This window comes from Crocuta crocuta, unplaced genomic scaffold (assembly GCF_008692635.1).
Source record: "Crocuta crocuta isolate KB4526 unplaced genomic scaffold, BGI_CrCroc_1.0 scaffold4, whole genome shotgun sequence".
NCBI lineage: Eukaryota > Metazoa > Chordata > Mammalia > Carnivora > Hyaenidae > Crocuta > Crocuta crocuta.
Genome location: NW_027529996.1, coordinates 4,528,681 through 4,545,058, shown reverse-complemented (window position 1 = coordinate 4,545,058; position 16,378 = coordinate 4,528,681). Strand labels below are relative to the sequence as shown.

The window sequence follows — 16,378 nt, the reverse complement described above, 5'->3', positions numbered from 1 at the left end:
GATGTTATATTAATTTCAGGTGTAAGAATGAGTAATACCTTCAGAAAGGAACTTTTAGGTAGGGAAAGAAAACAAAGAGACAAGGCTAGATAGACCTGAAAACCTTGGAAATTCAGAGAAGAGCAAAGAAAAATGTTCAGAAAAGGAAATTAGGAAGTCCATGGGGAAACCTTCCTACTCTATAATCCCAAGTAGGTCCTGGTAGCGGCTCCTGTGTTCTCCAAAATCCTGATTATTGCTATTAACCCATATGCAGAGCATGCCAACTTTGTTTAAAAAGCTATAAACACCTCAACCACCCCAAGTATATAATGGTCTTCCCAATCCAGGTTTTCTCATTTCAGTCTCTATAATTAAACCCAATATTCCCTATCCAGTTATGATTCTACTCCTCCTGAGACAACACAGAAAAAAATAAAAGGGAAAAGAAATATGTTCATGTATCGTCCACCCCACCAGACCTTTTCTTAAAGTAAGATTTTCCTTACATATAGCAGTTAATCAAGCACAAATGCTGAAAGTTGCATTATCTATCTAAATACCTATTTAGGTATCTTTTGAATTATCAGAGCCTTAAACTTATTAAACTCTTAGAAGAGAAAATAAAAATGCTATGTAGAAACACAAGAGTTCATACCTGATAAGTGTAGGTGGAACTACAGGATTCTTATTACTACATCCTCTCAGGCTACCACAGAGAGTAACAAAATTCAATGTGTTTATAAACAATACCTGAGTTGCCTAGAAAGCGAAAAAAAAAAAAAGGCAAAAAACCATTAAAATTATTTTACTTTAATCATTACTTATAATTCTAGAGATCTAGAGACCTATTATTATCAATAAACTATCTTTGGAGTCTTTCCCAACTGGCAAAACAATACTGAAAACTAAAACTCCTCACTCTTTTATACTATATCTTAAGGACATCAGTTACCACTTCATCCTTCTTCCTTTTTGTTACCCTTTTTTCACTTCTGAAGGCCAAGTTTTGAAATTATAGCTGCTAGTTAAAATAACTTTACCAATCCACAATGTTAAACTGGATCAGAAAACACCCATACAAAGAACATAAAGTAGTATTACAAAACAACTCCAAATTGAACTAAACTCTTTTATGGATTACTTTCAAAATAGATTACATATACTGACCTTTGGGTCTTTCTGATTAAGAGTTACTGCCAGGGTAACGCCATCTCTAGAAAAGGCAGAAATTAGAGCTCCTCTTGACTTTACTGATTCACATTTGGGAATCAAATGGCACAAAAGGCAGTCTTGTTGTGCCCAATGAACATGGTATGGCAATGATCTAAGAAAGTAATGTAATAATTGAAAATAGTAAATACAATAACTTTTAATACTTAGCTCATCATAAAAAACTTAAGGGTCCAATTCCTACATGTGCATGCTAACATGTGCATGCTAAGAGGCTCTCTTAGCAACTGCTCAGAATTTCATCCAAGCCGCAAAAGAGCAGTTGCCAGGTAAACAAGTTCAATATCAGCATTTTGTGAGTAATGGCATGTTCCATAGTCAACCCCAAATGCATCTGTTTTGATGAAAGATTTAGATGACACATATTCTAAACATTCTCACAGTTATTAAATAGAGAAGAAAGGATTTTTAAAATAGTGGCAATGTTCTGGGGTGCCTGGATGCTAAGTCAGGAGAGCATGTGACTCTTGAACTTGGGGTTGTTAAGTTCAAGCCTCATGATAAATGTAGAGATCACTTAAAAATAAAATCTTTAGGGGCGCCTGGGTGGCTCAGTCGGTTAAAGCGTCTGACTCTTGATTTCTGTTCAGGTCATGATCTCATGGTTCTGGGATTCTCTCTCCCTCTTTCTCTCTGCCCCTTCCTCCCTCCCTCCCTCTCTCTCTCTCCTCTCTCTCTCAAAATAAATAAATAAACTTAAAATAAAAAATATCTTTAAAAAATGAAAATAAAATCCTGGCAATGTTCAATACTTGATATGAGAATGGTTACACACACGTATATTTATCAAAGTCCATCTCATTATATACTTCAGATTTATTCATTCTACACTATATAAATTGCACTTTAGTAAAGTACCATAGCATAAAAAATTTAAGAAAGTTTTAAAACCACACTATTTTACTAAATCTTACTGAAGCATGATGTGCTTTTCTTTTTTAAGTTTACTTATTTATTTAGAGAGAGTGTATGCTCACAAGTGGGGGAGGGGCAGAGAGAGAAGGAAAGAGAGAATCCCAAGCAGGCTCCACAATGTCAGTGCAGAGCCAGATGCAGGGCTCAAACTCATGAACCATGAAATCAGAACCTGAGCCAAAATCAAGAGTCTAATGCTTAACTGACTGAGAAACCCAGGTACCCCAGGCATGATATGCTTTTAATGCACTCTGTATTTATTTGGCTTTTTAGGATAAATAAAACTATTCTTAATTTAAAAAGTACATGAGCAGGGGCACCTAGGTGTCTCACTCGGTTAACTGACCAACTTTGGCTCAGGTCATGATCTCACAGTTCATGAGTTCGAGCCCCGCATTAGGCTCTGTGCTGACAGCTCAGAGCCCGGAGCCTGCTTTGGCTTCTGTCTCCCTCCCTTTCTCTCTGCCCCTCCCCTGCTCTCTCAAAAATAAATAAACATTAAAAAAAAAAAAAAAGTACGTGAGTAGGGCGCCTGGGTGACTCAGTCAGTTAAGCATCTGACTCTTGATTTTGACTCAGGTCATGATCTCACGATTCATGAGATCGAGCCGAGTTGGACGCTGCACTGACAGTGCAGAGCCTGCTTGGGATTCTCTTTCTCTATTCCTCTCTCTTCCTCTCTCTCTCTCTCTCTCTCTCTCTCTTTCCCTTCCTCCCTCCCTCCCCCTCTGTCCTTCCCCCACTCACGTGCATGCATTATTGCTCTCAAAATAAATATTTAAGTAAAAAATAATAAAAAGTACTTGAGCAGTTAAAAGAAAAGCAGTAAATTCGAGTCATATTCTTTTTAAAATTCAATTGATTATTTCCCAAAATAGCCATCTCTGTAATTTTAATACAAGTAAGACCATAGCCTGTCTTACCTTTTACATGTTCTCAATTCTCAGAAAGGAAATAAAAACAAGAAAAACCTTCTAGAGTAAACATTTAAAATGAAGACTAAGAGTGCCTAGGTGGCTAATTCAGTTGAACATCCGACTTAGGTCATGATCTTGCATTTTGTGAGTTCGAGTCCTGCATTGGGCTCTCTGCTGTCAATGCAAAACCTGCTTCTGATCCTCTGTCCCTCTCCCTCTCTGCCCCCCACCCCCCGCTTGTTCTTTCTCTAAAAATAAATAAAGCATTAAAATGAAAACTAAAATAACAGCAGTACTTATGGGAAAAATAGATTTGTAAAGTCTCAAAGGTTCAAGTTTACATTTCATTTTACTAATTTTATTATGTATTTATGAGTGAAAAAAATGTTTTAAAAGAGATAGAAAGTAAGGAAAAAGGAAACCTTTATCTCACCTTATAGATGTAAATACATTTTCATGCCACCGAATTGCTAGAAATGTTACCTTCAGACATTCTCCAGAATAAAAAGTAAATGAACACAAGCAGCAGTCTCCAAACAACTGTAGATAAATGTAATAAACTTTAGTACATAATTAATCTGAAAATAAACCAAGATATATAAAACACATAAATATATTTCTCATCAAAAATAAAATAAATGAAACATACAGAAATCCTGTTTATATCTTTATTTTTAACATTAGGCTAAAGAATAAGTAAAGGTACAGTTTATTGTCTTAAGAAAACACATTGGAGCACCTGGGTGGTTCATTCAGTTAAGCGTCTGACTTCAAGTCAGGTCATGATCTCACAGTTTGTTGGTTCGAGTCCAACGTCAGGCTCTGTGCTGACAGCTCAGAGCCTAGAGCCTGCTTCAGATTTTGTGTCTTCCTCTTTCTGCCCCCCCTCCACTAACTCTCTCTCTCAAAAATAATTTTAAAAAATTAAAAAAATAAACACTGCCAATGAAGATGTGAATATTTTTCCAAAGAAGACACCCAGACGGCTAACACACATAAAAAGATGCTTAGCATCACTCATCACCAGGAAGATACAGATCAAAACCACAATGAAATACCACCTCACACCTGTCAGAATGGTTAAAATTAACAACACAAGACACAATAGGTGTTGGCGAGGATGCAAAGAAAGGGGAACACTCTTATACTCCTGGTAGGAATGTAAACTGGTGCAGCCACCCCCAGAAAACAGTATGGAGGTTCCTCAAAAAGTTATAAATAGATCTACCCTACAACCCAGCATTGGACTACTAAGTACCCAAAGGATACAAAGATACAGATTCAAAGGGGTACATGCACCCCAATATTTATAACAGCATTATCAACAATAGCCAAACTATGGAAAGGGCCCAAGTGTCCATCAACCATTGAATGGATAAATAAAATGTGGTATGTGTAACACACACACACACACACACACACACACACAAATGGAATATTAGCCATCAAAAAGAATGAAATCTTGCCATTTGCAATAGCTCAGATGGAGCTAGAGTATATTATGCTAAGCAAAATAAGTCAGTCAGAGAAAGACAAATACCATATGATTTTACTCATATGTGTAATTTAAGAAACAAAACAGATGAGGTGCACCTGGGTGGCTCAGTTGGTTGGGCATCCGACTTCAGCTCAGGTCATGATTTTGCACTTCATGACTTTGAGCTCCTCACTGGGTTCTGTGTTGATAGCTCAGAGCCTAGAGCCTACTTATAATTGTGTGTCTCCCTCTCTCTCTCTGCCTCCTTCCCCAGTTCACACTCTCTCTCTCTCAAAAAAGTAAATATACATTAAAAAAACAAAACAGATGAACATATGGGGGGGAGGAAAAGAGGGAAGCAAACCATAAGAGACTCTTAAAGATAGGAAACAAATTGAGGGCTGATGAAGGGGTGTGGGTGGCGGATGGGCTAAATGGGGAATAGGTTTTGTGAGGGCACTGGTTATGATGAGGACTAGGTCTTATATATAAATGATGAACCACTGAATTCTACTCCTTAAACCAATACTGCACTACATAACTAACTAGATTTAAATAATAAAAATTTGGAAAAAGTTAATAAAAATTAAGGGGTGCCTGAGGGGCTCAGTCAGTTAAGCAAGTGTCCAACCCTTGGTTTCAGTTCTGGTCATGATCTTACCGTTTGTGGATTTGAGCCCCACATCAGGGAGCCTGCCTGGGATTCAATCTCTCTGCCCCTTCCCCACAGGCATGTTTTCTCTCTTTCTCTCTCTCTCAAAATAAATAAACTTTAAAAACTTAAATTAAAAAGAAAGAAAACACTGCCATTTACTGTGACTAAAACTGGAAAGATTCTTTTAATTTTTTCCCTTATTTTATAGTTAATTATTATCTAAATTAGGGATAGAGGAAGGCAGAGGAAAATAAAATTTTAAAATGCAATTTCTAACAACAATGAATTGGGTAATAAAATGTTGGTCCATACATATAAAGAGTGCATGCAGCTACTGATAATGTTTTTTAGTTTATGAATGTGTCCTTTCTTGGGAATTAAATGGCTTAATTATCATCAAATCTAGCTTTTTAAATTATAAAACTTGGTATATTTTAAAACTAGAGAAAAGTACAGAATCAGACATAAACACAGAGAATAAACTGATGGTTGCCAGAGGGGAGTTGGAGTGAAGGGGAGTGGGAGATACAGGCTTCTAGTTATGTAACAAATAAATCATGGGATTAAAACGGATACAACATAGAGTATATAATCAATAGCATTATAATAGTTTTGATGGGGACAGATGGTGGCTACACTTGCTGCAAGCACAGCATACCATAAAGAATTGCTAAATCATCATGTCGTATACCTAAAACTTACGTAACACTGTGTCTCAACTATACTCAAATAAAAAAATAAATAAAAATTGGGGCATCTGGATGGCTCAGTCAGTTAAGCATACGACTCTTAATTTCAGCCCAGGGCATAATCCTAGGGTTGTGCAATTGAGCCCTGTGTCAAGTTCCACTCTGAGTGTGGAGCCTGCTGAGGATTCCCTCTCTCTGTCTGCCCCTCTCCCCTGCTTGGGCTCTAAATAAATAAACAAATGTACAAATATTAAAAACTAAGGAAAATACTAGGAGAAAGGAAGCTCTAAGGTAAAATCATTTTTTAATTCAAGTATAATTAACATAGTGTTATATTAGTTTCAAGTGTACAATATGATTCAACAACTCTACATATTTCTCAGTGTTTATCAAGACAAGTGTGCTTTTAACACACTATTTCACCCACCTCCCCTCTGGCAACCACAGGTTCTCTGTATTTAAGATTCTGTTCATTTTGTCTTTCAGATTCAACATATAAGTGAAGTCATGGTATTTGTCTTTCTCTGATTGACTTATTTCACCTAGCATTATACCCTCTAGCTCCATCCATGCTCTTGCAAATGGCAAGATTTCATTATTTTTTTTTTATCACTGAGGAATATTCCATTTTAAAAACAAACCACATCTTCTTTATCCATTCATCTATTGACAGACACTGGCTTGCTTCCATACCTTAGCTATTGTATATAATGCTGTAGTAAACACAGGGGAGTATATGTCTTTTCAAATAAGTGTTTTTGTTTTTTTCGGGTAAATACACAGTAGTAGAATTAGTAGATCATATGGTATTTCTATTTTTAATGTTTTGAGGAACCTCCATACTGTTTTCCAGAGTGGCTGCACCAATTCCCACCAACAGTGCATAACAGTTCCTTTTTCTCCACATCCTTGCCAAATACTTGTTATTTCTTGTCTTTTTCATTGTAGTCATTCCGACAGGTATAAGGTATCTCAGCATGGTTTTGATTTGCACTTTCCTGATGATAAGTGATATTGAGCATCTTTTCATGCATCTGTCTTCTTTAGAAAAATGTCTATTCAGGTACTCCGCCCATATCTTAGCTGGGTTATTTGTGGTTTTTTGATGTTGAATTGTGTTAAGTTCTTTGCATACTTTGGATATTAACCCCTTATCGGATATATTATTTGCAAATATCTCTCCCATTCAGTAGACTGTCTTTTTGTTTTTTAATGGTTTCTTCCTGAGCTGTGCAAAAGCTTTTTGTTTTTGTCTAGTTCCAATAGTTTAATTTTGCTTTTGTTTCCCTTGCCAGAGATGTATCTAGAAAAATGTTTCTATAGCTGATGTCAAAGAAAGTACTGCCTATGCTTTCTTCCAGGAATTTTATGGCTTCTGGTCTCACATTTAGGTCTTTAATCTTTAATTTTGAGTTTATTTTTGCATATGGTATAAGAAAATGGTCCAGTTTTCCCAACATCATTTGTTGAAGAGACTTTCCCCCACTGTATATTCTTGCCTCCTTCATCATAGATTAGCTGACCATATACACGTGAGTTTATTTCTGGGCTGTCTATTCTGTTACATTGAGCTATGTGTGTGTGTCTATTTTTGTGCCAGTACCATACTGTTTTGAATACTAGGCATTGTAGTATATCTTAAAATCTGGAATTACGGTACCTCCAGATTTGTCCTTCTTTTTCAAGATTGCATTGGCTACTTGGGGTCTTTTATGGTTCCATACAAATTGTGGATTATTTGTTCTAGTTCTTTGAAAAATGTTGCCATTTTGACAGGGACTGCATTAAATCCATAGATTATGTTGGATAGTATGGATTTTAAAAATATTGGTTCTTCCAGTCCATGAGCATGAGCATCTTTCCCTTTACCACAAATCTTTCCACTTGTTTGTGTCACCTTCAGTTTCTTTTGTCAACGTTTTATAGTTTTCAGATTACAGATCTTTCCTAGATATTATATTCTTTTCGGGGCAATTATAAATTAAACTGTTCTCTCTTAATCTCTCTTTCTGCTACATCATTATTAGTGCAGAGAAATGGAAAAGATTTCTGTATATTCATATCATATCCTGTGACTTTACTGAATTCATCTGTCAGTTGTAGTGTTTTGGTGGAGTTCAAACTATTTTTGATAAACATTTAAAAAAATATGACCAAGAAATGTAAAAATATCTTTTCCACAATAACTTCAATTACTGTGAAAATTAATGATGATTAAAGATATATAGCAATGCTATTACACACTCTGCTCAACAGCTTTACAGTGTCTGTTCTTAAAGTCTGAGATCTCATCTTCAATAATACCCTGTCCAATTCAGATTTTACCTCATTTCTTATAAAGACAGCATGCACTACAGCTTCTTTATCTTCATCAGAAGGCAAATGAACTGCTTCTTCAGGTATGATCTGGGACCACTGGCCTACCAATGAAGGGCTTTTAGAAGATAAGATAGTCTTGAATTCCAAATATTCCCAAAGAAATATGCATCCAGAAGGAGTTATAAGCAGAACTCTTTTCCCATTTCCAGAAACATACAAGTAGAGTCTCAAAGAACTTGCTTTAAAAAAACAAACATAAGAAGGGAATTAAACCTCTAAAGTCTGAATTCCTCCCAAAAAGTACATAATTTATCTATCCTAACAATAAGAAACATAAATGATATTTCCTTTCCATTCAGGGTAAAACTAAGGCACTACTAATAAATTAAAAGTACAAACAATAGTAACATTTACCATGTACTTGTTATGTGATATTAGGAACACATTGTTATCAAATGTTAGGCAAGCCAGACTTTTATTTAAGATGAATCTAAGTGTCATAAATAAACACCACCAGGGCACCTGGGTGGCTCAGTCAATTGAGGGACCAACTCTTGATTTCAGCTCAGGCCAAGATCTCACGGTTCGTGGGTTCGAGCCCTACATTGGGCTCCGCATTGGGTATGAAGCCTGCTTAAGATTCTTTCTCCCCCTTTACCCCTCCCCCACTCACCTGTGTGCACTCTCCCTCAATAAATAGTAAAAAAACAAACACCATCTGGGGCGCCTGGGTGGCTTAGTCCGTTAAGCATCCGACCTCAGCTCAGGTCATGATCTCAGAATTTGTAGGTTCGAGCTCCACATAGGGCTCTGTGCTGACAGCTAGCTCAGAGCCTGAGGCCTGCTTCAGATTCTGTATCTCCCTCTCTCTCTGACCCTCACCTGCTCACGCCGTCTCTCTCTCTCTCTCTCTCTCAGAAATTAAAAAACAAAAAAACAAAACACCATCCAAAAACATCATATATATACAAGAAAATACATATATGTATATATATATTTTTATAGATACATAGATATATGCACACATACAGAGATATTTTTTAAATAGTAATAGGAAAATGTTTCACCTTCACCTTCTGTTCCTCCCATTTATCAAGTAAACCAATTTAAACAAATAAAAAACTCTTACCTACTGCAGCTTGAATCACTTTCTTAGGCTTTTCAACTGCCTGTATAGTTTTCAAGCAATCTTGATCTTTGTTCCAAAGAAAAAGCTCCCCTGTAGTAAGTACCCCAGCCAGCCAGGCATCTGTTTCCAAAAAGGAAATACAATAGTTATAATCTAATATTTCCCTTAATATTACCCCAAATTTTTATGAACAAACACAATTAATCTAGCCTTTTGAAAACATCGGTACTACTTAACCATTACTGGATGTTGTTAGGACAATAGCATCCTTCAACAAAGGCTGCAGACAAGGAATTTTCTTCTTTGTTCTTCCTGATAGCAAATTAATTTCATTTATAAATTTATTATCCAAAAGGAAAACAGCTTCATTTTCCTAAAAAAAAAAAAAAAATAAAAATTCAGGGGTGCCAGAAGTTAATTCAACCTCTAATCTAACAAAATTATCCCAGAAAGGAAAACAAAGTGACATTCAAGAAAGATTATACATTTGTCACAAATCATAAAATGAAAATTACGTTCATTAGATAACCTGGAGATTTTTCATTCTATCTTAAAATATTTCTTAGAATTACTAGGTAAGATGACCTAATGGCTACACCTAGACCTTTTTGATCTTTAAAATTATAAGAGTGTTAGGGCACCTGGGTGGCCCAGTCAGTTAAGTAGTTAGGTGTCTGACTTCAGCTCAGGTCATGATCTCACAATTCTGGGTTTGAGTTCTGCATTGCTCTCTGCTGACAGCTCAGAGCCTGAACCCTGCTTTGGATTCTGTGTCTCTGTCTCTCTCTGCACGTCTCCTGCTCATGTTTGGTCTCTTTCTTTCTCAAAAATAAAAGTTNGCCCGTGCACACACACACACACACACACACCCTCTCTCTCTCAAAATAAATAAATAAACTTTAATAAAAAGGGGTGGGGGCACCTGGGTGGCTCAGTTGGCTAGGTGTCTACTTCAGCTGAGATCATGATCTTAAAGTTCATGAGTTTGAGCCCCATATCAGGCTCTCTGCTGTCAGTAGATCCTGCTTCAGGATCCTCTGTCCCCCTCTCTCTCTGCCCCTCCCTGGTTCATGCTCTCTCTCTCAAAAATAAATAAACATTAAAAAAATGTTTAAAATAAAAAAAGAAGTTGTGCTATATATAAAATGGAATACTACTCAGCAATAAAAAAGAATGAGACCTTGCCTTTTGCAATAAGATGGATGGACCTAGAGGGTATAATGCTAAGGGAAATAAGTCAGTCAGAGAAAGACAAATACCATGATTTCACTTATATGTTGAATCTAAAAATCAAAATGAACAAACAACAACAAAAAACACAGACTATTAAATACAGAGAACAAACTGGTAGTTTGCCAGAGTGGAGAACAATGGGGAGATGGGCAAAATAGTTGAAAGGGATTAAGAAGTACAAACTTCCAGGGGCACCTGGGTGGCTCAGTTGGTTAAGCGTCCGACCGGCTCAGGTCATGATCTCACGGTTCATGGGTTCAAGCCCTGCATCAGGCTCTGTGCTGACAGCTAGTTCAGAGCCTGGAGCCTGTTTCAGATTCTGTGTCTCCCTTTCTCTCTGACCCTCCCCTGTTCATGCTGTCTCTCTCTCTCAGAAATAAATAAAAAACAGTAAAAATTTAAAAAAAAAGAAGTACAAACTTTCAGTCATAAAATATGTTACTGATAAGAAAAGTACAGCATAGGGTATGTATTCAATAATATTGTAATAGTGTTGTATGGTGACAGATGGTGACTATACTTATTGTGATGAGCACTGACTAATGCATGGAATTATAGAATATGTTGAACACCTAAAGCTAATATAACATTGCATGTTAATTGTATTTAAATTTAAAAATTCCTTTTTATATTTGCCATCTCAACCTCAAATCTAACAGGACAAAAATTTTCTTTGAAAATAAAATATTTCTTCCATACAGACCATTTAACTTTTTGGAGAAGTTAACTTGCTCACCATAAAAAAACAAAACACAAGCACAAAAAACTCTGTTCCGTGAGCAGGTGATCCTGCTAAAGATGGTAGGTTTTCTTTAAGACCATAGAACATTTTATCTTAGAGGCAAAGTACACATTTAACACATTATTACAGCTGGTATTGTATGAAGAAAGAAAAACCTACCTGTCCTAACCAGGAGACTCGTGGCCAGGGCTTTTTCTGCTTGATACTTGTTGATGTCAAAACTTCTAATCTTATCGCCATGCTTCTTAAGATAACAATGACCAATTAAGCAAAAAGTCACAAGATGCTGTAAATAATAATAAGTAGCACATAAGATTTACTGAGGATCCTAATTTAGAATGTTCACGAAGTTTTGGTAAATCACTTTTTTCATCAGCTCAAGTTAACTGTCATTTTAAGGTAAGATATAAAGAATGTATTTATTTATTTATTTTTGGTTTTATTTAGTTTTGAGACAGAGACAGAGCATGAGTGGGGGAGGGGCAGAGAGAGAGGGAGACACAGAATCCGAAACAGGCTCCAGGCTCTGAGCTGTCAGCACAGAACCTGATGTGGGGCTCAAACCCATGGACTGTGAGATCATGACCTGAGCCAAAGCTGGACGCCCAACCTACTGAGCCACCTAGGCGCCCCATAAAGAATGTATTTAGTATCTCATGTCTTGAATAGTCAGACAAAATGTATTTGCTTTTTTCACAAGTTGTTTCTCAGTCTATGAAGATAAAAATAAAATAGGGAAAGATCTTGACCATAAAGTTTCTATGTGATATGCTTTTCTCAGTGCCATAGGCTATATTTCCCAAAGATGGCCACAACAGTATCTCCCATCCTACATACTCTTCTTACACTATGACGTTGACACTTCTCTCATTGAGAACTCTGGTCCATGCCTCATCCCTTAAAAGTGAGTGAGATTTTTACTATTCTAACCAAGAGTAAAATGGAAATAATTTTATACATTTCCCAAGGCTCAATCATAAAAAGCAATTATAGCTTCTCTCTTACCTCCGGAGTAATTACACTCTAGAAGCCTTCAATCGCCATCTAGACAAACTACCCTGAGCCATCAAACTGTAAGAAAGTCCACACTAGCCAACATAAAGATGAAGCCCCAAGAAAACATGATGTGAAGATGTATAGAAAGTGCCCATGCTGGGTATGGAGCTAGTTGTAGTGGAAGCCAAGAAGAGTTTGTCAGAGCTCAAGTAGGGTGAGGAAAGCATAATCTTGAATGAATAGTCCATTCCATGGAGAATCCTGGGAGGACGTTCACACAGTGTGACATGACAGCCTGGCATATGTGCCGGAGCCCAAGCAGAACGAAAACACAGAAGTCATACTGAAAAGGATCCCACTGACCAAAGTGAAAACAGTTTGAGGATCCAAACAAAGTATAGCAATGGATTTAAAATCCATAGGATAGGGGCCCTTGGGTGGCTCAGTCGGTTAGGCGTCCGACTTTGGCTCAGGTCATGATCTCATGGTTTATGGGTTCAAGCCCCGCATAGGGCTCTGTGCTGACAGCTAGCTCAGGGCCTGAAGACTTCTTCAGATTCTGTGTCTCCCTCTCTCTCTGACCCTCCCCTGCTCACGCTGTCTGTCTCTCTCTCTCGGAAATAAACATTAAAAAAATTTTTTTAAATAAAATCCACAGGATAAAACAGAAAAACATGAATCCATAGAATTATAAATGAATAAACTGAACATTTGATAAAAATATCTTCTTTACATTGTTATAAAGTATAAAAATAAAGTACTCATTAGTTACAAAAAAGAGTAACTTTATAATGAAACAGCCAGGCAGACTCCATTTAATCCAGTGGTCAAAATGAAAATTATCAGAAATGGGATAAATGGAAATCATGGGTCACCTAATAGGTAGAATAAGAAAAATTTCTCTGTGAAATTCGTGCTAAAGATACATAACCTGAATCTAATCACAAAAAGTATCAGGCAAACTCAAATTTAAGGACATTCTACAAAATAACTGATCTGAAAACTTCTGAAGTTTAAACGTTATGAAAGTCAGGAAAAAGATCAAGAACACAGTCCCAGGGTGCCTGGGTGGCTCAACCAGTTGATTGTCTGACTCTTGATTTCATCTAAGGTCATGATCCCAGGGTCATGGGATTGAGCCCTACATCAGGCTCCACTGAGCGGGGAGCTAGCCTAAGATTCTCCCACTCTGCCCCTCTCCCCCATTGCATACTCTCTCTCTCTTTAAATTAAAAAAAAAAAAAAAAAAAAAAACTGTTCCTAAGTGAAAAATCTCATAAATAAGTTGCAATGAGTAATTGTAAATTTTATCTTTTCATGATAAAGGACAATACTGGCAACAGGCAAAATTTGAAAGAGAAATTAAGGCTGATACAGTTATAATGTATGAATGTTAATTTTCCGATTTTGATGAGTGTCTTCGATTCTTGTAGGTGAATGTCCTTATTTGCAGAAAATGTACACTAAAATATTCAGAGGTGAGGGAACATCAGTTTGTCACACTCAAATGGTTTGTGAAAAAAAGTTCTTTGTACTATATACGCAATTTTCCTATCTATAAGTTTCTGTTACAAGTTAATTTTTTTTAATTCTTAAAATTGTGAAATCTTGAACAATGATATAATTTGGTCATTGGCCTGAACTGTATTCAATCACAGCCATATTCTTTCCTCCTTTTTTCAAATTCTATATTCCTGGGGCACTGGGGTGGCTCAGTTAGCTGGGCAACCAACTCTGGCTCAGGTCATGATATTCCAGTTCATGAGTTCAAGCCTGGCAATGGGCTCACTGCAGTCAGCCCAGAGCCTGGTTCAGATCCTCTGTCCCCCCTCCCCCCCCATACCCTCCCTTGCTTGTGCTTTTTCTCCCTCAAAAAAATAAACATTTAAAATTCTATTTTCCTAATTCTATTTAGTTTATGAATTCTAAAATGGCTGAATTTGGTATGATTAAAGATCTTTAAAAAGAAAGATGAACCTTTTAGTAAAATCAACTTTAAAAGAAAAACTATTCAAGTACAGCAAAGAGGACCTATTAAGATACTAGCCATCCGCATATTTTATACTGTAATATCATGTTTTCCAATAATCTAAATGACAACTTCCTGAGACACTATGTTTATAAATTTTATTTTTTTTCTTTCTTTTTTTTAAATTAAGTTTTTTTTAATGTTTTTATTTATTTCTAGGAGAGAGAGAGAGAGAGAGCGTGAGCAGGGAGGGTCAGAGAGGAGAGAGAGAGACAGCGTGAGCAGGGGAGGGTCAGAGAGAGAAGGAGTCACAGACTGAAACAGGCTCCAGGCTCTGAGCTGACAGTCAGCACATAGCCCAACGCGGGGTGCGAACCCACGAACCGCGAGATCATGACCTAAGCGAAAGTCGGACGCTTAACCAACTAAGCCACCCAGGCGCCCCTATAAATTTTAAATATAACTAAAATTATAAATAAAAGCAATTATTTTAAAAAGTGAACCAAATGCAAGAGGAATGTTTTATCAGAAAAGCGTTATTTGCAACTTCTAATGAAATAATAGGTCAACAGTATCGGTGGTTGCTAAAATGATTAGGTGAAAGTAGATGGGGGAGTTTGTAACAGACAAACTGACATGGCCTAAACTCCTACACTCACTAATCAATCTCAATTAAAACTACTGTGAGACAGGGGCACCTGGGTGACTCAATCAGTTATTTAAGCATTGGACTCTTGTTTTGGCTCAGGTCATGATCTTGCAGTTTGGTGGGTTCAAGCCTCGAGTCAGGCTCTGGGCTGGCAGTCTGGAGCCTGCTTGGGATTCTCTCTCTCCCTCTCTCTTTCTCCCTCTCCTCTGCTTGTACTCTCTCAAAAAAAAAAAAAAAAAAAAAAAAAACTTAAAAAAAATTACTGTGAAACAAAGACATTATATTTCTCCTGGTATGTTTGCTGCCATGTAGATAGGGAGTACACAGAACCATATATGAAATATTCTTAAAAAGATTTTAAAAAATTGAAATTGAATCTTAATCTGTGTCTGACTCTAAACATCAATTAACAAGAAATAAAGAAAATGAAGGAACATATTAATACACCAGGAAAATAAAATCAACAAAATTCAGATGTAAAAAAATGCTATAGGATAAATGACAGAGTTTCTTCACCCACCCCTGGGTGGCTCAGTAGGTTAAGCATCTGCCTTTAGTTCAGGTCATGATTTCACAGTTCTTGAGTTTGAGCCCTGCATCAGGCTCTCTGCTGTCAGCACAGAGCCTGCTTTGGATCCTCTGTCCCCTTCACTCTCTCCCTCCCCTGCACTCTGTCTCTCTTAAAAATAAACATTAAAAAAAAAATTTTTTTTAAGGGGAGAGAAATTGTTATATGTGTATTACATAGATATATATGCATATATGGGGTAATATTAAGAGACATAATAACCAAATGTAATATATGAAGATCTTTCTTGGATTTTAATTCAAATAAACCAGTTGGATATAGATATTCAGCAGTTGCCAAAAAAGAATAAGGAAGATCTAGAAGTACCAATGTGGCTCAGTCAGTTGTGCACCCAACTCTCAGTTTCGGCTCAGGTCATGGTCCCAGAGTTGTAGGTTCAAGCCCCGAGTCAGGCTCTGCACTGAGCATGGACCCTGCTTGAGATATTCTCTGTCTCTCTTTCTCTCCCTCTCTCTCTCTTCCTCCCCTACAACCCTCTCCTCTGCTTGCACTTTCCCTTTCTCTCTCTAAAAAAAAAAAAAAAAGAATAAGGAAGATCTTTCTGATTTCTAGACTATATTAACTGAAAAAAGTAAACTGCAAAGGAATATACATAGGGTTACCTGGCTGGCTCAGTTGGTAGAGCAAGCAACTCTTGACCCTGGGGTCATGACGTCAAGGCCCCCATTGGTTTTAGTGCCTACTTAAAAAAAAAAAAAAAAAAAAGAGTATGAAACTTATATGTAAGGAGATGAAAATAACACATGCATCATTTAATTTTGCAAAAAGAAACAGAAAAAGAAAACAAAAATTAACAAAATAGGCTCACTACCACTGGGAGAGGGTGGCAAAATGGAAAGACTAGAAAGAGAGGGATACTTCTTAATATACCTTTTTGTATAGTTTTG

The 16,378-nt window shown here is 36.9% G+C and overlaps 1 protein-coding gene across 1 annotated transcript in view; it reads right to left on the bottom strand.

Annotated features, from left to right (window-relative positions):
* The window catches only part of CPLANE1 (ciliogenesis and planar polarity effector complex subunit 1), a 130,488-nt gene extending 114,353 nt beyond the window's left edge, over positions 1-16,135 (bottom strand). Inside the window, exons 1-8 of the mRNA XM_077763477.1 lie at positions 16,094-16,135; positions 11,448-11,574; positions 9,551-9,686; positions 9,314-9,433; positions 8,191-8,423; positions 3,478-3,584; positions 1,150-1,306; positions 638-741 (exon numbers count right to left, since the gene is read on the bottom strand). Coding sequence (XP_077619603.1) covers positions 638-741; positions 1,150-1,306; positions 3,478-3,584; positions 8,191-8,423; positions 9,314-9,433; positions 9,551-9,686; positions 11,448-11,528 — 938 coding nt within the window. The 5' untranslated portion in view covers positions 11,529-11,574; positions 16,094-16,135. The remainder of the gene's footprint in view (positions 1-637; positions 742-1,149; positions 1,307-3,477; positions 3,585-8,190; positions 8,424-9,313; positions 9,434-9,550; positions 9,687-11,447; positions 11,575-16,093) is intronic.
* Between the last annotated feature and the right edge of the window lie 243 nt (positions 16,136-16,378).